Genomic DNA, 23,464 nt, shown 5'->3' with positions numbered 1-23,464 from the left:
AGTCATTTCGAGTCGAGTTTTTTCTGAATTCTGGTTTTGAGTTGTTTCTTTACACGTCAGGTCATATATAACCGATTTTGATAACTATTTTTTGTTGGAAAGAGGGTACCTCAGTAGTGGTCCCATTTAAATTTGGAAAAAAATATTCCACCTTTAAGGGTGGTAAACTAGGGGATGAATGACTTTTGAGGTCGGTTTTTTAGTACTCTGTACTGAGATTATTTAAACTGTAGATACTCCGTGAAATACCGACTACTGACTCTTTTCTTACAAATTCAGTAAAATTAGTACTGCGTAAAGATTATCAAATTCAGAGTTAAGTACCAGTGCATAAAAGTTGTAATCTTGTTGTTTGCACTGTACAGATAGCACGTACGTTAAAGAGATGCTCACGCTTTTGTCCTATTGTAGTCGAAAGTTCAAAAGATAAGACGAATTGGTCCAAATAATATTTCGTCAACTATAACATCTTTTGTAATGAGGCTTATACATAAAGTAATAATAGACTATTATAAACTGACAAACGCAAAGGAAAACAATACAACACACACGTACATAAGGTGAAATCGCACCCCTCAAGGGAGAATGGCATAAGTGCCATTCTTCCATGCGGGGTGCGAAATGTTGAATGTGTCTGAAGTATAATAAAACAATATATAAGAAGCTAAAGCAATCATACCGCGAGGAGTTGCTTTTCATTCTATTCACGAATATCTCGACTTGACTTTTAAGCGATTCCACGAACTCATCAATCTCTTTGTCCTCAGCGTCATCGTCTTGATTCTTACTCGTGGCAGGCTTGGCGAATTCCTGTTGATATTATTATACAATGTTCCGCATAAATATCAAGGTCAAGAAATGTACATTATAAATTAAAGTGTAGCTGGTTATAGTAAGTGTAGCCATTACATACGGTTATGCTACCCATAGTCTGCAGACACGCATGGAGGTCATTCACGTCTAGTCCCTCGACTTGCACATTTGATCCTTTTGGAAGTAACGTAGAGACTTTCACGTGGCATTTCTTCTTTAAGTTTTGTTATGATACAAAGTGACAAGACGAACAAGTCGTGCGCCTAGTGGAAAGCGACACGACTGTCCATAGCAGTTGCAGTGCCACTGAGAGCAATAAATGGCAAAGACTTGAAGGACTCTGCCACTACGCCCGTCACCCTGAGACGTAAGTTGAAAAGTCCCATGTGGCTGTAATTTAACCAGCACCTTTACCCTTCAAAACCGGGGCTCAGTAGTGCTCACATTACTGCTTGGCGGCAGAAATAGGTAAGGCGGCCATATTTTAAAATTAATAGCCAACTCGAGAACATATTAAAAGTATATATCAATTTGACACAGGAAACCCCAGAATACGTACATTTTTTAACAAATAGACAAGTTATAGTTGTGTATGAGTACTCGTATAAACGCACCTCAACAGTCTCAATAGTGGCGTGAGAAGATGGCGCAGTAGGGGCAGGCACGTTATCACGTGACAGTCTCTGTTCCCAATAGTTGCGGTCTAGGTACCGTGACAGTTCAGAGTTTGTAGTCGTGCTGTGCTCCGGCGATGCACTCACTGACGATGGCGTAGGGGACACTAGAACATGAAGAATTTTAATTTTAGTTTTTGTTCTGATGTGTTTGTTATTATTTTTCGTGTGTTCTTATCTTTTAGAAGTATAGATGTGAGTCGGGCCGCGTCGCAAAAAATTATGTGTTTTAAACTTCCTTGTTAATTATTTACTATATTTTACTACTACCATTAAAATGAAATACGGAACGTCTACACACATCCAACCCACAATATGATTTAAATTAAGAGCGTTTATATGCGATTCTTTTTTTACAAACATTCTTTGACTATTTTTAGTAACAGTACCTACTTACCTGTAAAAGTACAAGTTACATTGTAAAAAGTGTTAAAAATGAATCCAAGGGTTGATTTAAACTATGTATTGTTATTTTGAAACACTTGAAAAATATATGCCATGCTGACCCCCGCCAGATTTTACGAGCGGCTCCCTTTAGGAGCTATGTCTGTAGCTGAGTCATTGACTCAATTGACAAGTTTGTTTCATTTAATCATTTCATTTTTATTTGCAGATGTAGTAAATATCTACTAAATAGTGTAAAGCAGAAGTAAATTATGAGCTACATTGACTCAGTTTCAAAGGGCAACCAGTGAAATGATGTAATCTCACTGATCATCATCCGTCATGTTGGTGGCCCCAATGCTAATTTAAAGACAAAACTTATTTAAGCTGTACTACGAACTTAAAGTTAGTAATGGTAATAAATATGCAGATAATAAATGCCAGAACAGACAATTTATAGAGAATAGAGGATTATAAGGCCTTTTGCCTACAGTAATAAAATACATAAATAAACAAATCAATCAATGATACATCAAAAAGCGTTTATAATAATCAAAATACTAACCACTAATATACGTTATCGGTTATCATGTATCTGTAAGTATATATTTAAATAAATTCGAAGTACTCGTACCTGGGAGTATTATATCACGTCTACCTGTTATAATACACAAGTAGATTTTATTGTTAACTATTACATTTTATAGGTAATATTACCAGTGGGATGGTGGGGCGTAGGGTCAGGCGCGATGTGGATTCGCGGACGGCGTTCCTTCTCTTTTTGCTCAGCCTCCGACTGACTGAGCGCCAGCGCCAGTTGCAATTCCTCTTCCTCTTGAAGCTCTTCTGCTGTTTTGCTCCCTGGCGGACGTTTCTACGATTATGGAATATAGTATTTAGAAAAGACAATGAGTTGATGGGATGTACACAATGCTTATTTATATTATATTTACTTTGTATACAACTAAGGGTCGTATTCTAGAACTCTACTCAATACACAAGTCAGGACTTGAATATTGCGGTGAGCACTGAAAATCATACTCAAGGCCTTGCCATTAGGGTCGTTTTTCCAGTGCTTGAAACCATACTCAAGTCTGCTCAAATCCTGACTTGAGCATTGAGTTCTGGAATACGAGCATAAGTCTTCTCTGTGAAAGTTTTAAAATTGTTTTCCAATGGCGAGCATAACCTGAAACATCCTACGGGATAAGTAGATCGGTTATGTTAATAATACACTCGCAGGCAATATAGCTACCCAGTCAAAAGTAGAGTCGAAGCTAAGTTCGAAATAACTATTGCAAGGGGAGAGTAAACGTCCCGAAATAAGTACCTATATGTTCAACTTATACATTTCATCTTGCTCCTTTCAACTTTAAAGCTATCGTATTTATTTTACAATAGATCAATATTGGAGACAGTGATAAATGCAGCTCAGGCCGTGATGAATTTTTGTTTTGTTCGTGTTTTTATTTGTGAATTTAAGTGTGAATAATTTTGATTGTTTTTAATATCTTAATTCTTTTTTTTCTGTTTAGTTTCTTTTTTTGCGTGTATGATGTGAGCAAAGCAATACAAGAAGGATCACAAGTAAATAAAAGTAAAAAGAGATTAAAATAGATTTTATTAAGCAAAAAAAATTACTAGTTTAACACTGACAACAATAATTTGTAGCGTCTGATTCAAAAAAAGCAATGAATGATTGTTTGAAGCTATTAATATGTGTATATTAAACTATTAATTGTTTGAATATATAATGTTTTCGAGTTGTAAGTTTTCCATGTCCAATGTTTGAGAAGGAAATGGATGGAATCACGGCGAAAGTTGCAGAGAAGATAGATGGAAACTCGGTGAAGGTAGTGGAGGTGGACGGTAAGGGAGTCACCTAACTTATTAACGCGGATTCGTCTTGATGTGATCGTGTTTAACCATACCTGTCGCATTAAGCCGATTCCCGTTCGCGCGCCGTCACGGTATTTGTTTTTAAACTAGGATCGTTGGCATGCGTACGGACGCGATAGAAAATTAGCAGGAAGCCGATTCGTTGCCGACCTGTAGCGAGCCTCGTTCGTACCAGCCGATGCGAAACGTACAAAGTCTTTTTCGCCCTTACGTTTATGGACATAAAGCTTTTTCTGACCGGCTTAATGCGATTCTGCATGAAGACGATTGTTGCGGAGAGAGAGATTGTTGTGGAGTTGTGGAGAGGCAGATTGTTGACAGTAAGTCGCTGAAGGATGATGAGGATATGCATAGAGACTAGGTAACTTTTGTGGATTTTTTAAAATGTTTGGTAATGGAAATGAATTGTTGTTATAATGTGTTAGTGAATGAGAAGGTACAAACGTGTGACGTTGTGACTGATTAATCATCATAGATGAAAATTGTATTTGTAATTACGGAGACTGCATCTGCGTTTCGTTTTCCTTTAGTTGAAAAATTAATTTGTCAATTTCAATAATCGCAATTTATGTGTGTTCTCTTCTAAGCCTCTTAATTTCTTGCATAATAAATACGTATACAAGACACATTTTGTTTTAATTATAAGTTTCATCCATTTTTTACTCATCTCGTTCTTTTTCAAATGTTTAAACAGGTCCTGTTGCCTTTCGTCTTTATTTTTTATGTCGTAATAAGAAATCATATTAAAACTGGTTCAGAGTTCCATTATCACAACACTTTCAGCATTGTTCTTTTGGCTCTAGTTGACGTAGACTACAAACTTTATTTTTGTCTGTGGCGTGTACGGAAACACAGAGCTATATACACTAATATAATATTTATTTATTACACTCTTTATCAAAAACTAAACGCACCATTGCAAGTACAACAATAAAGTACAAGAAAATGTAACAAAGACAGCTATTTGTATAGAAATCAATGATGCGTACAAGAAACGCATCGACGTAATCATGAATGAACGGTTCGGCGTGACAAGTGCCTGCATAAAAACAATATTTAAAATATTTGTTACATTATATTAATTAATCATCACAAATACAAAGTCTTGAGTGATCTCACAAGGAATATTTAGAACAGTGGACTTCCTTAGACACACTCATTCTACCTTGAGCTAAGGAACAACTAATGCCAAAATTTTGTGACTAGAACCGACTAATTGACACCTTTTCTGGGTGCAATTAGATCTTAGCTTAGTTTTTTGCGACTGGAACCGCCTAAATGGCAAGTTTTTTACCTGACTTGTCAAATTTTAAAAACTCGACCATGGTCACGGTGGAATAACGGAAGATTTCCCACAGCATTGCATTGGCGGAAAAAAGTATTTTTTTATGAACATTTATCTAAACAAATTTTACATTATACATAAAACACTATTATACACTTTGCTTATTTTCACTATTAGTGCTAATAGTTGTATATTACGTAAAAATACGAGACTAAACATATCGGACGCAAACGATTTAAAGTACTGAGTGGCACTGCAACTGTTACGGACAGGCGTGTATCTTAGCATCAGGCGCACTTATTCGTCCCGTCACTTGATATTAAAAAAAAAACATTTTTGCGCAAAAACGTCTGTTTTTCAACGTTAATTTTAAATTAAATTAAATAGAACTTTACGATACTTGTCTTTTTTTATAATGCCGATAAATGCAATTTTGTCAGTACGCATACCAACCAGTGAAAGGATTTTTTTTTTATATTTCTCTTTTACGTTTTAAAGAATGCTTAATTTAAGACCAATACTGTTTTAAATTTAAAGCTATATCTTTTTACCGCCGTCTACATAAATCATTTAATCGATTTATTAGTCTGTCTTGATAAGATTTTATACATTTTAGCTGCCACCTTGGATGTGAGAACACATTAACTAGCTGCTCTCAAACTAACGATATATAACTAATATTGTAATAAATATTTGAAACGAAATATTTACTCATTTCTAATAAAAATTATTAATACCGACATCGTTAATTATACGTATATCACAAAAATAATTATTTTCTCCTTAAATACCCTAAATAAACCAAGTCATGTTTTACTATAAAAACATAATATTTTTCGAGATGCTATACAAAATGCACCATGAGATGTTATTTTTGTTATAACACAAATATTTATTTCATCCATAAATACCCTAAAAAACCAATTGTCTTGTTTTACTATAAAAACATATTTTCCGCAGTGCCAATCAAAGTGCACCACTGTGCAGTGCATTGGCGAGGTGCGACTCTTGAATCCACCGGGCTTGGGAAGCCTTCAGCTTTACAGTGATGATTTATTTTATAGGTAACTTATTTTATACAATCCAAAGATTCTCCTAATCGAGTTTCATTAATTATTGTTGGAATAAAATTAATAACTACAAATCCCTCAATTTATTTAATTAAGCAAAGAAACTGGACATTGAAAAATATTATTAAACATCAAACCTAATTATTATCATAAACATAAAGAACATTAGCTAAAAGGTCATCATAATAATTATATAAACAAAGCTAAACAAAATACATGATAAGAATTAAGATGACAGTAAAACAGAAATTGGATAATTACAAATATTAAGTCCAAACTAAATCTAGACTAAGTCTAAAACATCTTGGTCATATAAACGTTTCAAAGGTAAAATCCAGAAAGATGCTCTTGCTATGTATGGACATGTAGGAAAATGCTGAAAAAAAACTGATATGTTGATAATATTACCTGCATATCAATTTTTATTCAGCTTCCTCACAAATGTAGGGGTTTCGGGCACAGTCAAAGGTATTTTTAATTTCTCTGGAACAAATGGCTTATTTATCACCTTTAATGGGACTGGCTTAGCGTGATGTACTAACTTTGCCCTCAATTTCACTTTTTCCCTCTCCTCGGCTTCAAGTCTTTCTTTTTCTTTTTGCTCTTTTATATGTTCCATTTCCTTTTCTTTATCCTTTAAGTGCAGTTCGAACATCTCCCTCTCTGCAGCCCTTTTTTCAGTAGTTAACTGGAAGGGTTTGGATTTGATTATGTGTATTTCATGGCGTACTGGTTTGAATGGCTCCTTGTAAAGTACACTTGCAGGACGAGCCTCAAACTTAACATGATTTTCTTTGTTTTCAGAAGCATTTGATGAGCTGCTCTTTATAGTAACATGGCACATTCGCTTCTTTACAGCCACTGGTAATGGTTGAGCTTTAAATTGAGAAGCCTGTTTTCTCTCTTCATGTATTTGTTGCTTGATCCATTCCTCTTTTCGTTTTTTTATTTCCTCATCTCTCTTTACAAATGAAAATGGCACTGGCTTTATTGGACCCTGTCGTAGAAGTCGACTTTTCTCAGCTGATTTGGCTTTTAATATAGTACCATGATTGCTTTGCATTACAATGTCATGTCGATCTTCAGATTTTGCTTTCTTGAAATGCAGTTTTGGGCTGTCAGGTACTGTGATTGACACTGAAGGTTTAGGCGGAATGTGAGGCTTCTCCAATATATGTCTAGGTGCTGGCCGCGCTTTAAATTGTAGTATTTGTTCTGGGGATGGACAAGGTGTTTTCTTGTGAATTTCAGTAAGTTTAAACGGTTCTGGAATAGTAGGTGGTTTTTTCGAAACATCAGGTAAGTTTCTCGTACCTTGAAGAACTGACTTTGGAATTGGATTAGCCCTCAGTTTGAACTTTTTCATTTCTTCTAATTCTCTTTCTTCCTTATCCTTTTGAGACTCGATGTGCACTGGGCGGGCGCGCGTTTTGCAACGCAACATTGGTGACTGTGGCACAGTAAGACCAGACACTCCATTGTGCCTCACGTTCTGATATTTCTGAGGTTTTGTAGAGTGAAATCTTCCAGGAGTATCTCTTTGGTAGTGATAAATAGCCTCAGCCATAGAGACGAACTTTGTCTTGGAAAGTTCTTGCGAAGCGCAGGGAGCGGGTCTGTATCGTTTGTCTTCTCTGTTGCTTTGCAAATCCAAACCCATGAAATCCTCCCTTAATGCAGCAATATCGTTCAATGATAAGGATTTCCTCATGCCTACAACCTCACTCCCATCGAAATAGTCCAAATGGTGTTGATCACCAAAATGCTCCTCATCGGGCGACACTGGTTCGTCTTTGATCTTAGTTTCCGGAGTGAAGAAATTTTCGCCACGAAACTTAGTAACAAAGCTTTTCGCCATTTCACACAAAGTTACAACAAATTCGTCTTTAAAATACTAGTTAGTCCTTGTTATCTCCTATCGTATTATTTCAATGCGTCGTTATTTTAAAGACAATTCAAAATATTAACTGTCAGAGTGTCAGTTGTCGACCGGTTGACAATTCGATTATGGTGTTACAATAATATAAACATTTTTACCCGAAAAAAAAGGTACTTTGTCACGGTTAAATAGTAATTTTATGCCAGCCCGGTTAAATGCAGTTAGTGCATGAATGAATTTGAAAGGTGTCATAAACACAATCAAAACAGCCCGCACCACTTTTCAAGACAGGACTTGCTTCTTTGAAGTTAGTTGCCTGGACGAGGTTACAAAAGATCGTGCAAAATGAGTTATAGGTAATTGGTAAACTGTTTTTGGTCAGAGGTTCATTATTTATCTATCTGGTGAGAACTCTTATGCAACTGCTACCACATTATTACGATTATAGAATTTCTCGCAAACATTGAAAAATAGAACAGAACAATCTGTCATTCTTACTCACAGATATTATAGTTAAATAGACACCGCAAGTACCGCAATCTGTATGAAAACCAAGCGTGCCACATTTTTTGTACCTCTGATGACGTCACAAGCGCTATTTAGTGATGGGAAACTTCCTTCGGCACTAAAGCGACTGATTAAATCGAAGACGAATTCAGAATAATGGTTTTTTAAGTATTTGTTGGTCATAATCATTCGTGAAATAATAATATAGTCAAAAAATATCAGAACAAGATAATGAAGTCCTTTATTAATACGTTTTGAAAAAAAAAATTGCTCCGGAAAAAAAACATACTTTATACAATATTTTTATAACATTTTCTCAAGTCTTAGAAATTATCATCCATTTGTTACCATATCGATCAGAATCGAGAACGCATCAAGTGAACATCACAAATCGTAAAATTTGCCCAAAACATGACGAAGCGGCCATATCACGAAACGGAATGCGTTGTACGAAATTATTGCTCGTTTAATATGCGTCGCCTACTAAAAAACACCACAAGTGAACCGCACCAAGCAAAACCGCAATGTATTACGAATCACGCGGTATACACTCGTTTGAATATTTGTTTTCTCGAAATTCATTCAAAATGAAAATAATTGATTTTAAAGTAAACTATGCATATTCTAATTACAAATGTAAATAACTGGAAGGAAAAGTCCATGTTTATCTATCTGCTCACAGCTGTGGTGTTTTTAGTTTCAATTAGGTATTTTTCGTATTTTCGACCCAATGTTTGTAGCATATATACATTGGGCACGCCAAGTACGTACACTTGCGGACTCTATTTAGATATGTTTGTGTTTTTACTTATTCTTACTACACCATCAAGTTAGATTAGTCGAACTACTTTTTTTAAACAATGGCTCATTCGTTCGTATTCAATCTCTAGTTAAAAAAAATAATCTACAAAAAATTATCTTCAAAAGACATTTTCTAAAATAATCCAAGCAGTAGGGAAGTTATTTTGCACTGGCAACACGTCCTGGAATTCGTTCAGAAATTATAAACTTCTACTTTAAACTCCATAAAAAAAACAGAATAAAGTGAAAATGAATGAGGATATTATGTAATAGCGTCATATTGAAAATGTTTTCCTATATTATTATATAACAAAAAAAAACAATTTAAAAAATCTAAGTAACGATGTTGTCGCAGCATTTTAAAAAAAGTCTGTTATATTTCTGAACGTTACTGACTCATTTTAAGTCACAAATTCATAAATGTCAAGTCAAAACAAGCAGATGCACTGACGTGATAACGAGGTGTTTTGTGTAAAGAATAGTGAAAATTCCAGTATAAAGTTCCTTCTTCGGTGATATATTTAACCTATAAGTCGTCGTAGGTAACTTATATAAAATGTCGCAAACAGCATTACCCAATCCAAACACGCTATTACCGTTAGAGTTGGTCGATAAATGTATTGGTTCGCGGATTCACATCATCATGAAGAATGATAAAGAAATGGTGGGAACACTCCAAGGATTCGATGATTTTGTAAATATGTTACTCGATGACGTCACAGAATACGAGTCTACGCCGGAAGGGAGGAAAATAACGAAACTAGATCAAATTCTGTTGAATGGAAACAATATTGCAATGCTGGTACCTGGCGGTGAAATGCCGGGAGAAAACTATGACGGACAGTAATAGATATAAGTTTAGTGTACAATAAACTAATTTTATAAGCAATATTTTATTTTTATTTAGCTGGAAATAAAATCCTGCCTTCACTGTTTTAACACGCAAAATATTATTTGCGAACATATTGTTGAGAAACATGCAAAACAACAGATATTTTATTCACATTAACATAAAAATATTACAGACAAATGATATTAAAATGCACTACAGGAAAAAGGGGCCGCAGTCCACTTATACAGTTCTCGTAAGGAATATTGTTAAAGTACTTGATAAAACAACAATAAATAAATTGTTTATAAGATTAATAAGCCTACCTGTGCAGCAGTTGGCCCATAGTCATTGGAGGTGTCTACAATCTCAAGTTTAGAATTGGAAGGAGGGGGCCGGCTTACTTTGTCATAGCAGGCATCACATACACGGACCTGTAGACAATCAGATTTCAAATTCTATGGTTTTAGTTCTGTTTAATTTAAAAATGAATATAAAAATATTCAAGGCATTGTTATAACGATTTACACAACATCCAAAATACCATATTTATTAGCTATAAAGTTAAGGATATGCTTGAAAGAGTTTAGTAACTATTGACTCATTTAGCAATCATTGATAATTGAATACACATCTTTTGGCTAGAAAATGAATCTACCAATAATCATAATTCCTTCCTGCATATGCAGGCATATTAGAAACTAAGAACATAATTATAAAATTACAACAAACCTCTTTCTCGATGCCAAACTTGGGTAAAGTAGAAGTTTTAGAGCTGCATTGTTGGCAGAAAACTTGTCCACATGCACGGCAGTGGTGCCTGCGCACCATCAAAGAGAACGCCACACGGCATCTGGACATACATACATTAACTACTTTAGGAAAAATTTGTGTACTTTTAAAGAAAAACTCATTAAAATTTATTTAACTTATTAACAATTACAGCAAACTAGTAGAGTAACTTCCCAAAAATAGTTGAATCCCACGGTGAAACATTGTGTCATTCAATAAAAACTTTAAAATATAAAAAAAAACACTTGTTATTCCTTAATAATATTAATATTATAATAATTCATATCAATAGTAATTCATTCTTCTGTCTACTAATATCTCTCTTCTTTATAATCTTTACTTTATTAACCTATTGAGAAATTTATTTAAGAACTTATTCATACATAGGGTTGTTGTTACTCTAAAGTCACAACTTTAAAAAAGGTTTAAAACTCGTATATTTATACACAATAATAATATTCATAATATATGTACTTATGGTTCACTACCCTTACAAAATCTGTAAAAAACACCAACCCACATTAGGCTAGCGTGGTGTACAATGACCTACACCCCCTCCTTTGAGAAGACCTGTGCCCCTTCTGGCATATGTAATGGGTTCACTGTGTGTATGTATACACATAGAAAATAGAATAATTTTGTTAATAATAATATGCTAACCTGTGGCAAACCTCCCCATCTGCCCATTCTGGTGCAGTATCAGCAGAAAACATTGCATCAGATTCTTTTAATGGTGGAAACTTGAAACCTTCCGCTTTTAAAATATTCACTGTGTCCTGTTGACAAAGAATACACTTTTTTAAGTACTTCCTTGTAGTCTACTTGCAGGAAATTAAAACACTGATGCAATGCTTATGTAAACTAACAGTTCATTAATATCTGTTTCTGAACTAAACAAATGATTACCCTTTCACTTCTAACACTCAACAAAATTTATTTATCAAACAATCCAACAAAAATCACAATGAACTTAACAGGTGATTGCACTGTTTCTGTTTTGTGGCATGAATCATCTGATAAGATGTACTGGTATGGTATGAAGTTAGTTGAATTTGTCGCGGTAAATACACCTTAGTCATAGGAATGAAGTTCGCGCAACCTCGACATCGGCGAACTTTCCTGTATATGACCTCATAAAGAATGTTAGCTCGTACTATGGTTCATTCATAGAGATAAAGAGTAATTATCCTTTGGACAACAGACCTCAGTTTTTATTTACTTTATTAAAGTTGCTGTAAAATGGTATGTATTCTTAGGTTACTTTCATTCACAGAAATTGTTAAGGCATAGGTTAACATGTAAATCAATGCCATGAAACTAATTTAACTTTTAAAACATAAAACTAACCTATTTGATTGTTTTTTATATCAGGACCAAAGGACATTGACATAAATTGTGGTGTAGTTATGTAAACACTTGAATAATTTCAACTGATGAGAGTTGGCTAATTAGATTTAATTAAATGAGTTTTGTTTATTTATACATACTGCACTTTCAAGAAATCATAATATTACATGAATGTAGTGTAATATAAGACTTACTGTACTTTTGTGTTCAATTAGCACTTTTAAATAATACTGTGAACAAAGTGGCACAGCTGAGTAACAAGATAATTCAATTAAAGTGTAAATGTACTATGTATAGGTTCATATGTATTTTGCTATAACATGAAACTGTAACCTTGAAGAATACATTATGATTGAGTTCAATGGACTGTCTGTAGATTGTATAATATTTACATTATTTTATTTCATTTATACAAATTCAGTTACGCCTTAGTAATTTTTTATATAGATGGGCAACATACATTCATTTCTACAAAGTAAACAGTGTGAGAAAAAATTATATCTAAGGATACTAAGAAGCAGTGCTTTGGCATATATTTTTATCAATCAATGCATTTGAATATCCAATGATGCCAAGGATTATAACTAGAGAATGGAATAATCAATGTATGTATGTAAACTTCAACAAATTAATACTAATACATATAGATGAAAACTTTTGTAAAATAAGTAATATCATAATATTTTTCGGTTATTGCCCATGGTCCAACTGCATAGTCCAACTCGTTGGACCAGGGGCAAAAAACTTTCTACGGGCTACATTATATGGGCATTGGACCTACTGATCGGTTCAGTACAGTCACCGTCAATATTAATAATGTTACTGGTTCTGAACTAACTACAATTGTTCCGTAGGATGATCCCTGTGACAGTTCATAAAAAATTGCAAGATATAACCTTGTAATAACATGCACTGTTTAATGTATTTTATGAATAATTTTTGTAAGTATCTCTTTTAAGTGAAAATATTATATGGACCGTGCAGTCACTGAAGAGCGCCGCAGCTGGTTGCGCAGCACCCAACGTCATATCTACTTTGGAATGGCGACTGATCAGGCGAGCAAACTACGACGACGGCCTATTAATGTTCGGTTTGGGTCGGCACAACACGTATTTTATGTGAATACGCATTGTAAACGGATTTCGTATGGTGTTTTATGACCGGCCGCCTGCCTGACGTCAACCCTCCTTGGGAATACTCTGTCTAAAATGTGGCCAGAGCCCCTTTCGCTATGTGCAGGGTACACCGCGTGCAGGCGAGGTTGGTATGTGCCCTGGGTAACTACACTCTTCAATGACTGCACGCACCATATAATATTTTCACTTAAAAGCGCTACTTACAAAAAGAATTCATAAAATACATTAAACAGTGCACATTATTATGAGATTATATCTTGCAATTTTTTATGAGCTGTCACAGGGATCATCCTAGAGAACAATTGCAGTTAGTTCAGAACCAGTAACATTATTAATTTTGACGGTGACTGTATTAAACCAATCAGTAGGTCCAATGCCCATACAATGTTGTCCGTAGTCCAACTAGTTGGACCAAGGGTAAAGTTTTTTGCCTCTGGTCCAACTAGTTGGACTATGCAGTTGGACCACGGGCAATAAATGAGATTTTTAATCATTCCAGGACTTTTGGCGGGAAGATAAACCACTCTATGTATATTACTTGAAGTTGAGGTAGCCATCAAAACTAACCACTCAACTCAACATTGGCGAAATCATTGATTATACTGATGGAGCTCTAACACTTTAAGAAACAATTTGAGGTAAATATGTTCTGCGTATTCTGATCTCTGATTATAAATCATCATCATTATTTTGAATAGCTCCAATTAAGATTAATTTACATTACACAGTAGTTTTCTAAAAAAAATAGAATATAAATAATGATAAACCAAACTTACTTGAACAGCTCTATATTTCTGGTTATTGCGGAAGGCAAAGCCCCATGCTTGTATCAGTTCCAGGATCTTATTACGAAGATTCTCATGCGGAGTGGTCTTTACCAGGTCACGTAGCATTTCACAGAATACTTTGGATGCAACTTCATCATGGACTCCAGATCCTGATTAAATTGATCAATTAAGTACTTTAAGTATTAATTTATTTAGTTACTTAATTAGTATCTAAGTTCTTGATGATATTTTTGATGACGCATGATGGGTATCTGGCAGATTGTGATGTTATTTAATGTGATTCTAGTTTTTAAGTTCGAACAAATAATGAAATACAAATATATGGGTTTTTAATAAAGCAGGTTTTTTAAATATTACCTACAAATTTACTACCTAGGTATAACTCACTCAACTCATTTTCAACCAAAGATTTTCTTTTTCTTTTCAAATATCTCTAATATAAACCCATATGTATTCCAAAACACTACAGTGTTCATTCCTTTACAGTATCTGTCACTGTTAGCCTTTGTTCATTGTACCACTATCAAACTTAGGTGACTATATTCAAACTCCCTTCATCTTTCCACTAAAGAGTAATAGAACTTAGTCTATTGATTGGTACACATTTCGATTAAATAACACTTACCACAATTTTTTACAATGCTCTCAAGAGTGAGTAACGCAAACATAGCCTGGTGTGGGTTTGTAGAGTACAGCTTCTTCTTAACTGCAGCCACAGCATATTTGGGGCTAAAAATAAACCATGTCCATCAATAAACACACCAATTCATTACACAAGTAGATAGATACCTAAACTATTTACAGACATTTCTGTTAATTGGAAATGAATCACAATTGTGTACTCACGAGCAATCATTTTGTCTAATCAAGTCGCATATTTGAAGAATCGTCGGCCAATCGGGATCTAGGCGTAGATTACTTGTCGCTTTATCTAGAACAAATTATTCGATCGTATACACATTGCAAATAAAATTACAATTAGTCAAACTTTATACCACCTTCACCTGAAAGAACAACAGTTATTCCTATATGGCTATTACTTTCAACGTCCCTGTTATCAGAGTAGTGTAGAAAGTCGAATGCAAATCAGAGAAAAGTGATTCGAATAAAAATATCACTACGCCTGCACCAAACACAACGTATGATTTATCACGGTAATAGAATGGGGAAACTTAATATAAATTTGCTTACCAAGTAACTTATCGAAATTACTGGTACGAAACATCTTATTACAATATTGAAATAAACTTTGTTTTACAAAAAATCAAGAGATTGATTTCGATGAACAGAAAAATGACAGCACACTTTTGTCAATTTTTGTGAATTTTTTACTTAAATGTTGGCAACAATGTCTGAACGTCAGTACACCTCTAGAGTTGCCTTGAATTACAGAAATATTTGCATCGATTATATAGAATCACTTCATCTTCCCTATGCTGTCTATGGCTTTCAATACCTTTCGCGAAAAAAATGGCGGGCTTTTAAAGTCACGAATACAGTTTTTACAAAGAATAATTTTAATATGTATATTATGAAGAAAATGCGAAGTGAGAAATAGTGATGAAGAAAGTTAGAACTACTAAATTACAAAAGAGTTTATCCTGATAATTCCAATAATTACGAATTCAGTTTTTGTTCAAATTGACGGAATGTGATTTGTAAAAGTGAAAACGCCGCTTAAAAGACTTTTGAAAGCTTAAATAAGAGAACTAAGTTATTTAAGAGAAAGTGAAAACATAATGTTGTAGAACCACAACGGAAAATAGTTATTGCAGATTCCGATAATTAAACGGAGACATGGCTCAAAATACTTGTATCCAAGCCAAAACTCTTAATAAATAAATATTGTCGTGTTTCCACATAGTAAGTTTAATATTTTGCCACTAGGTGTCGCTGCAAGACTATCGCGAAAACGCTTGAATTATTTTGCGTGAATTTGATTAAACTTGTTATTTTCCGACACATTATTGAATTCTCCTATATGGAGCAATTTCATACTTTAATACCTATTAATATTCTTGCCAATTTTAAAATTAACAGCATAGGTGTGGTTTGTAGTACTAACACATTCGAAGCTAATCATGACCACGAATAATTGCACTTTACACAGTCTCAAACTTTACGTGCTTAGCTTAGGTGATTTATTGTTTACAAATTGCATTAATTTACTCAGCTTGAAAGCGCGTTGGTGACTTCATGAATAATAATATTAAAATAAGTTCGAATAGACTAATTAGTTCACTATTAAGATTAGAGGACACCATAAAAAAACTAAATAAAAAAAACTACAAACACCTTGTGTCAATATCATTGTGGTTTATTTTTGCATGATGACGTTATAAAACTTGTAGCATTAATCACAAGTGATTTATTTTCTGCAATCTGAATATAACTGCAATACAATGAGCAGGTACTCGTAATCGCAAATGAGTGGAAGCTCAATAATATTTTAAATAATACGGTTGAAATTAGGTAGAAGTAATGAATACAAGGTATTCATTACAATTTTTTTTTATAGTATCAAGTGACAGAACGCACAAGTCGTGCGCTCTATGGTAAGCTACACGCCTGTCCATAACAGTTGCATTGCCACTGAGAACTTGAAATCGCAAATATTTGAAGGGGTACTGCCACTGCGCCCTTCGTTCTGAGACATAAGTTGATAAGTCTCATGTGCCTGTAACTTCAACCGTATTATTTAAAATATTATTGAGCTTCCACCCATTTGCGATTGCCAGTACCTACCTAGAATTACACTTAGACATACGAAGTTGAATGTTGTAAATTAACTTGTAAATGTATATCACATTACACAAGTAAAATCATACAGGTACTAATCTTCAGCTGTAACGCAACTAGATCAGTGGCGATTAGACAGAAAGTTGCATAATTTCGTACAAATATGACGAATGCTTAATCAAACGAATCTTGGTATAAGTCGAGCTAACGCACTTTTCATGGAGGCTACAGAATTTTGGCTGTCTGTAAAACGATAAAGAACCACTTTCGTACTAATTTAGATGTTGAGATAATGAAGCGCCGACCACACTTTACCGGATCCTACTGTACAATTTCAGTTAATATCTGTAAAGTTCTGTCAAATAAATTTTTATTAATTATAGAAGTAGTATCTAAAATACAATACAACTTCATGAGTTTTCTTCCGTATCCATGGAATACTATTATGGCCTAGAATTAAGCCGACCGACATGCGACAGCCAAACATTACGCTTCCATATTTATACGGCTATGGAGTGGAAGCCTTTGCCTGCAGGGTTATTCCCAGAATGCTATAATTTGGGTGTATTCAAGGCGAGGGTGAATAGGTATTATTTATGTACACACCCATGCTCCGTCGTTAACCTCAACGTCACTTTCCATCAGGTGATATGGAGGTCAAATGCGCACTTATTTCAAAAAAGTTACAGAAATGTATTGTTATTAAAATGAAATAATTGAATTTTAATTAAAATGAGAAAACTGTATTACTTACGAAGTGAGAAAGAAATACAAGTCAAAGTAGGTTTACGACAGAAAAGTTTTTTTAATAACCAAAATTTTATTTGTACCAACTCTACTAAAATTAGTTTACCCACGACAATGACGAAACCACAACCACAAACACCACAACAATGACAAACATTATTCAAAATATGTCATTCTAGAAAAGCTTTATGCGAATAAGAAGAGAAGAAAATAAAACATTTTAAATTAAAACTCCATTCAAAACAAAGCTTTGCTTATATTTATTGCGTCATGTTAGCAATGATAACCATGGCCTTAAATAAAAAATAAATAAAAATAGCCTTTATTCACTGATTACTTCTAAATTAATTCTAAGTCTAACCTAATGCTTACTTCTAACAGTATTAATTCTTAATTCCAACATCAACAGCTGGTTCTAATCAGGTTGTCCTCTGACATAGGCCTCCTCCATATTTCTCCATAAGCAACGGTCTTGTGCCGACGGCGCCATTCTCGGGACAGATCGTCTTCCCACCTTTTTGTTGGCCTCCTCTAAACCTCTTTCCATCTCTTGTCCACACCAGCGCCTTTCAGTCTTTTGATTTTCGTTGTGACATCTGTCACCTTGATTGCCTTCCTAATTCTGGAGTCTACATTTGTCTCTCAGCTTGATGTGTAACATGCTTCCCTCCATCGCTTGTTGGCACACCTTTAGTCTTTGGCTGAGGGACTAAGTCAAGCCCCATGTTTGGCACCCATATGTGAACACTGGTAGGACGCATGTGTTGAAAACTTTGCGCTTATCTGACATTGGTACTGACATTTTTTGCACGCTAGCGTGGAAAAGGTTTTTGAAATTCTAACTTGACAATGGACTGTGGCGCACCTAACTTTTTCTTTCAATGAAAAAAAAATGTTAATGGCACGTTCAATTAAGCGATTTGTCGTACATTACTTATTTATGTAACAAAATCCGTTGGTATTTTTTATTCTTATTATTGTTAATGTCAATTGACAATGATAACTAATTGTGTTTGTTAAATTATTTTAATTCGTCGAACAACTAATATAATTTTAATTATATATTATATACTATATAATTATATACTAAAATAATTTTTAATCACTTATTTACACAAAATAAGAGTACAAGCAAGAATAAAAATTAATGAGGTATAAATTCAGAACGCATCCGAACATAAACTGTTTCTTTCCATTCTAGTGAATACACTTAGAATAATAACGCATAGAAACCTAGCCCGCACACGCTAAGTGAGGCAAGTTAGAGGGTTCCAAACGCGCTCCCAGGAGCGCGCGGGCTGTTAGTGCTGAAGGTCATATTGCACCGCGAACAGCTCCAAAATTTTTTGCTAAAAATGACGAAATGTGCGGTAAATGGGTGTAAAAATACAACAGACAAACATAAAATAGACACTAACATCACATTCCACAAGTAAGTAATGCGTTTCAACTCATATTTTTATGTAATTATTCACTAAAACAGAAAAATAATTTCGCGGCAACAAGATACGAAAGTGTTGCAAAGTAACGAATTTTTTTTCTCCCCATTTTGCTATTCTGTATCAAAATAATTATATTACGTAAATTTTAGTGGTGCCTGTAATTTCAATTTATTTGCGCATCTTGAACTAATATTTACTTGAATAAACATTAAATGTTTTCGTTAACTCCTGTAAGTGATTGGGACACTTAATTATTTTATAATACTTTTAACGGCTCTGCGTTCATGCTTTATTGAATAATTATTTATTTTAATTTTACTTGAATTGGAGCACATATTGCAACAAATTTACAGTATATATTTGTTTCTACTATAGTGTTGGCACCACCAGTACAACTTTGATAGCTTATTATGTCTTTCTTTTCGTAACTTAAGCGAAATATTTTATATTGAAATATTTTATTTTCTTAAAAGGGGAGCATTCTTAAGCGATTTTTTAATCTATTTTAACAGTTATTTTCTTTCATGTTTGCTTATGGCATTTTCGGTTTTAGGTTTCGAATATGGCACTTATTTCTAAATCCAAGATGGCGGGCGCGATTTTTCAAATAATGGCAAGTTGGGTATCGTTTTCGAGATGTTTGGAAATGTTCAATACAAATATGGCACTCATTTCTAAATCCAAGATGGCAAACACGACAGTTCAAACAAAAGCAATATTCGTAATGAGCACCCCCAAATACCTCGAAAACGATACCCAACTTGCCATTATTTGAAAAATCGTGCCCGCCATCTTGGATTTACAAATAGTGCCATATTCACATTGAGCATCCCCAAATACCTCGAAAATGATACTCATATAGCATTTTTTTGAAAAAATCGTGCCCGCCATCTTGTATTTAGAAATGAGTGCCATATTCGTAATGAGCACCCCCAAGTACCTCGAAAATGATACCCATATTGCATTTATTTGAAAACTCGTGTCCGCCATCTTGGATTTAGAAATGAGTGCCATATTCGTAATGAGCGTCCCCAAATACCTCGAAAAGGATACCCATTTTGCATTTATTTAAAAAAACTCGTGTCCGCCATCTTGGATATAGAAATAAATGCTATATTTGTAAGGAGCACCCCCAAATACCTTGAAAACGATACCCAACTTGCCATTATTCGAAAAATCGTGCCCGCCATCTTGGATTTAGAAATGAGTGCCATATTCGTAATGAGCATCCCCAAATACTTCGAAAAGGATACCCATATAGCATTTTTTGAAAAATCGCGTCCGCCATCTTGGATTTACAAATAAGTACTATATTCGTTTTTCATCGACAAAACCGAGCATATCTGTAGGCACCTGATCGACGTTGTCGATCGACAGTAACGATCGACAAAATCGAGCACATCTGTAGGCACCTGATCGACAATGTCGGGCAAATCTGTAGGCACCTTTAACTTAATGATGAGTTAAGCAAGATACAATTTCCCCACTTTTGAGGGAAATGTTATTCCATGGCATCATTATTTGTATATTTGTGTGCGTGCCGACGAGCGTAGTTACAAGTTGCTTACGCCTACATGAATTTGGTTTTTGCCTCACTTGTGACAGTTCGTTTGATATGAAACTATCATTCTATGCGTTATTATTCTAAGTGAATACATAAGTTTTCTTTTCCATCCTATAAGACATAAGTAGTTCAACTGTTTTTCTTTCATCTACCATTTCCTTCCCTCGTGAGGTGAAAAGTTATGTGTTTCGCTCGGCAGCAAAGTTGTTTTGCGTCTCGTGACTTGAAACCTTCGCTACGCTTAGGAATCTATATTTGGAACACTTAATTCGCTCGTGGTTCAATCTTAGCATCCTTCGCTTGCTCAGGTTTCAATGCAAACAACAAGTTTGCGGCCTTGCATAACAAATAACTATTTTTATAATTTTGATATTTAGTGCGAAAGTTCTCCCCGCGAATTTTGTCTAGCCTACATCATAGTTATATAGTCATAGCCTACCATAATTATATTTTCGAGGAATCATTGTTCCTCTCCGCTGAACCTCAGTCTGTAACAATCAGTCTCAGACAAGACTTGTATAGCAGCCGTTTCGAAAAATGACGAAAATTGAAATGAAAATTGTGCTGATTATGCTATCCTATCCATCCTTTAATCTATATATTTACCGTATTCTATTAATCTAGAGCATGTAAAGTCGCTTAGTGTTAGTCAAACTTCGCTTTACTTTAACAAATCACATACAGAATGTGGCTCATTAAATACTTTATAATATAAAATTGAACGCAAACATGGACTTGTTTGTGTAAAAGTCACCGTAAGTTACAAGTTATGGTATTTTATTTACACACATTTACTACAGTATTATGTTATTAATAAAAAAAAAACTGTAATGGAAAGTTGTTATTCAAATAAGACATCGAGATTTAAAACTGTAATTATATCTTGATCGCAGCGAAGTTGAATTTTTTTTTTTAGGTTCACAAAACTTAAATGAAATTAAAATTAATGTAATAATGTCCATGCATCATTACTTTATTGCGCTAAGAAACCTTTATCTCAAAGAAGAAGCAAAATAGTGGGACAAATAAATAAACTAGAATAATTTTATATTGCTAACTCATAAGCTGTCGCATAAAATGTACGGGTAGCCGTAGCTTTGTCCATGCCGTAAAAATTTCTGAGATCTTTGGCGGAGCAGAGCGGAGTATTTACTCGAATTGTCTCATCGAACTTAGAATAGTCAATAACAAATCCGTTTCTCTTCTTCTGGTAAGATATGAGCTGAAGAAATCGATGACCCCACAAGATTTCATGGGCTGTATAACTTGATTTCACCTGAACAAGTTGACCAGTCGATTCAATAGTGCCATCGAAAAGGACAAGAATTTCCAGTTTCGACTTCAACATGTCATACGCTGACATTCTGAAGAAAGGGCTGTTCTCATTTATTCGGTGTACTGCAGAAATTGGAAACATGAAGGAAATGTCGTCGGATGCGTCGACTGTTAGGTCAAGTTTTATGTGTTCGTTGTCTAACATATCGCTTGTTCTAGTGCCATATCGAATTAAATAAGCGTGGACGTTCACCGCTATGATCCTGGATTTTCTTGTATTGCCTACTCGGAAAGTCAAACAAAGATCACGGTCTCTTTGATTGATAATGGCATTCTTGGAAAAAAGTAAAGTATGTGCACGATTCTTTGACCTTGTCAACTTCGCGAAAACTATACCAACAACGAAAGACTGCACTATTGTACCAAGAATGCTTTCGATGCACATAACAATCATTGCAACTGGACATGCAAGAGTCAGAGATCTAGTGCCATAACCAATAGTAGTGTGAATTTCGATACTAAACAAGAATATTGAAGTGAAATCGTAGATTTCTCGCACACAGGGTGTCCAATCAGTGGCATTGTTTATATGTGGTAAATGATCTGGCTCTAAATCACCGTGAATATAAAGAATGGACCACCATATCCCAGCGAATAATGACCATGTAGTTATGTAAGTCAGGAAACAGTACACGAGGGTCCATCTCCACCTGGCTTCGATGAAAACTGTCACGATATCAGGGAAGACGGAAACGCGGTATTTTGACGGTGACTTATCTAAATTGACTTGGCCGTTTTTGAAAATCATGCGCTCTGTGCGTCTTCTATTGCTTGAATTTCGGTGAATCATCCTTCTGTAAATTGCAGACGTAAAGTCAGTGTGGGATCTCGTAATAATTTGTTGTTTTTACCTATCCTATACTTAACAAAACACATACACACCTGTGAAAGCGGCAACATATTTTACTCGGTGAAGTATTCACAACTTTTTTTACAATATCTGGCATTCCACTTTCAACATAAATAAGATTTTCTGTTTCCTCCATGTTTAGATACAATTCAATAGGAGGTATGTTTTTCCAGTTTGCGTTTCGAGGAATGTATGATTTGTACTGACTTAGGTTGCACACATCCGTCTGTGTCACATTTTACAGCTCATAAATAATATAATTATAACACGTTATTTGTACAAGAAAGATAAGACGTTCATGACATACCGGTACTGGTAGCCACGTATTTGTGCGAATAATAGATTGATTGATATAATAAATGTGAGGACAATTTCCAATGTAACATTTAGGTATATGTGTTTACCCCAATTTTTCTTTCACATGTTGTTTCACATTTTTTATTACTAAAGTTTTTTTATCGATAACTGCCAATATATATATTACACACACATATTTATTATGTTGGTGCGTTCCCACGGCCCGTGATTTCAAACGCGCCGATTTTGTGTGGGCGAGCTCGCGAACAGGCGTGTCGGCGCCGGG

The 23,464-nt window shown here is 34.7% G+C and overlaps 4 protein-coding genes across 4 annotated transcripts; 1 reads left to right on the top strand and 3 right to left on the bottom strand.

Annotated features, from left to right (window-relative positions):
• Positions 1 to 267: 267 nt before the first annotated feature.
• Positions 268 to 15,429, bottom strand: LOC113228597 (hepatocyte growth factor-regulated tyrosine kinase substrate). Its single transcript, XM_026461952.1, has 11 exons — positions 15,396 to 15,429; positions 15,051 to 15,135; positions 14,830 to 14,933; positions 14,193 to 14,353; positions 11,594 to 11,709; positions 10,874 to 10,994; positions 10,468 to 10,575; positions 2,589 to 2,745; positions 1,428 to 1,594; positions 556 to 810; positions 268 to 357 (listed from the first exon to the last, which is right to left on the bottom strand). Exons 1-11 carry the CDS (start codon positions 15,427 to 15,429, stop codon positions 268 to 270), a joined length of 1,398 nt encoding a protein of 465 aa, XP_026317737.1.
• Positions 6,235 to 7,983, bottom strand: LOC113228428 (targeting protein for Xklp2-like). The gene has a single exon (XM_026461728.1). It carries the CDS (start codon positions 7,981 to 7,983, stop codon positions 6,541 to 6,543), a length of 1,443 nt encoding a protein of 480 aa, XP_026317513.1. The 3' UTR covers positions 6,235 to 6,540.
• Positions 9,781 to 10,368, top strand: LOC113228429 (U6 snRNA-associated Sm-like protein LSm5). The gene has a single exon (XM_026461729.1). It carries the CDS (start codon positions 9,869 to 9,871, stop codon positions 10,157 to 10,159), a length of 291 nt encoding a protein of 96 aa, XP_026317514.1. The 5' UTR covers positions 9,781 to 9,868; the 3' UTR covers positions 10,160 to 10,368.
• A 6,197-nt stretch (positions 15,430 to 21,626) lies between the features above and the next one.
• Positions 21,627 to 22,821, bottom strand: LOC113228596 (ATP-sensitive inward rectifier potassium channel 12-like). The gene has a single exon (XM_026461950.1). It carries the CDS (start codon positions 22,819 to 22,821, stop codon positions 21,742 to 21,744), a length of 1,080 nt encoding a protein of 359 aa, XP_026317735.1. The 3' UTR covers positions 21,627 to 21,741.
• Between the last annotated feature and the right edge of the window lie 643 nt (positions 22,822 to 23,464).

This window comes from Hyposmocoma kahamanoa, unplaced genomic scaffold, assembly GCF_003589595.1.
Source record: "Hyposmocoma kahamanoa isolate Upper Pololo Valley unplaced genomic scaffold, ASM358959v1 232, whole genome shotgun sequence".
Lineage (NCBI taxonomy): Eukaryota > Metazoa > Arthropoda > Insecta > Lepidoptera > Cosmopterigidae > Hyposmocoma > Hyposmocoma kahamanoa.
Note: the sequence above shows the minus strand (reverse complement) of the source record. Positions and strands in the feature narration are given on the sequence as shown.

Excerpts from the sequence above, each read along its gene's own strand:
- LOC113228428 (XM_026461728.1), bottom strand. The coding sequence starts at position 7,983 with ATGGCGAAAAGCTTTGTTACTAAGTTTCGTGGCGAAAATTTCTTCACT.
- LOC113228429 (XM_026461729.1), top strand. The coding sequence starts at position 9,869 with ATGTCGCAAACAGCATTACCCAATCCAAACACGCTATTACCGTTAGAG.
- LOC113228597 (XM_026461952.1), bottom strand. The coding sequence starts at position 15,429 with ATGTTTCGTACCAGTAATTTCGATAAGTTACTTG. Across the intron at positions 14,934-15,050 it reads ATTAGACAAAATGATTGCTC|CCCCAAATATGCTGTGGCTG; the intron begins GTGAGTACACAA and ends GTTTATTTTTAG. Across the intron at positions 11,710-14,192 it reads AGAAATATAGAGCTGTTCAA|GACACAGTGAATATTTTAAA; the intron begins GTAAGTTTGGTT and ends CTTTGTCAACAG.
- LOC113228596 (XM_026461950.1), bottom strand. The coding sequence starts at position 22,821 with ATGATTCACCGAAATTCAAGCAATAGAAGACGCACAGAGCGCATGATT.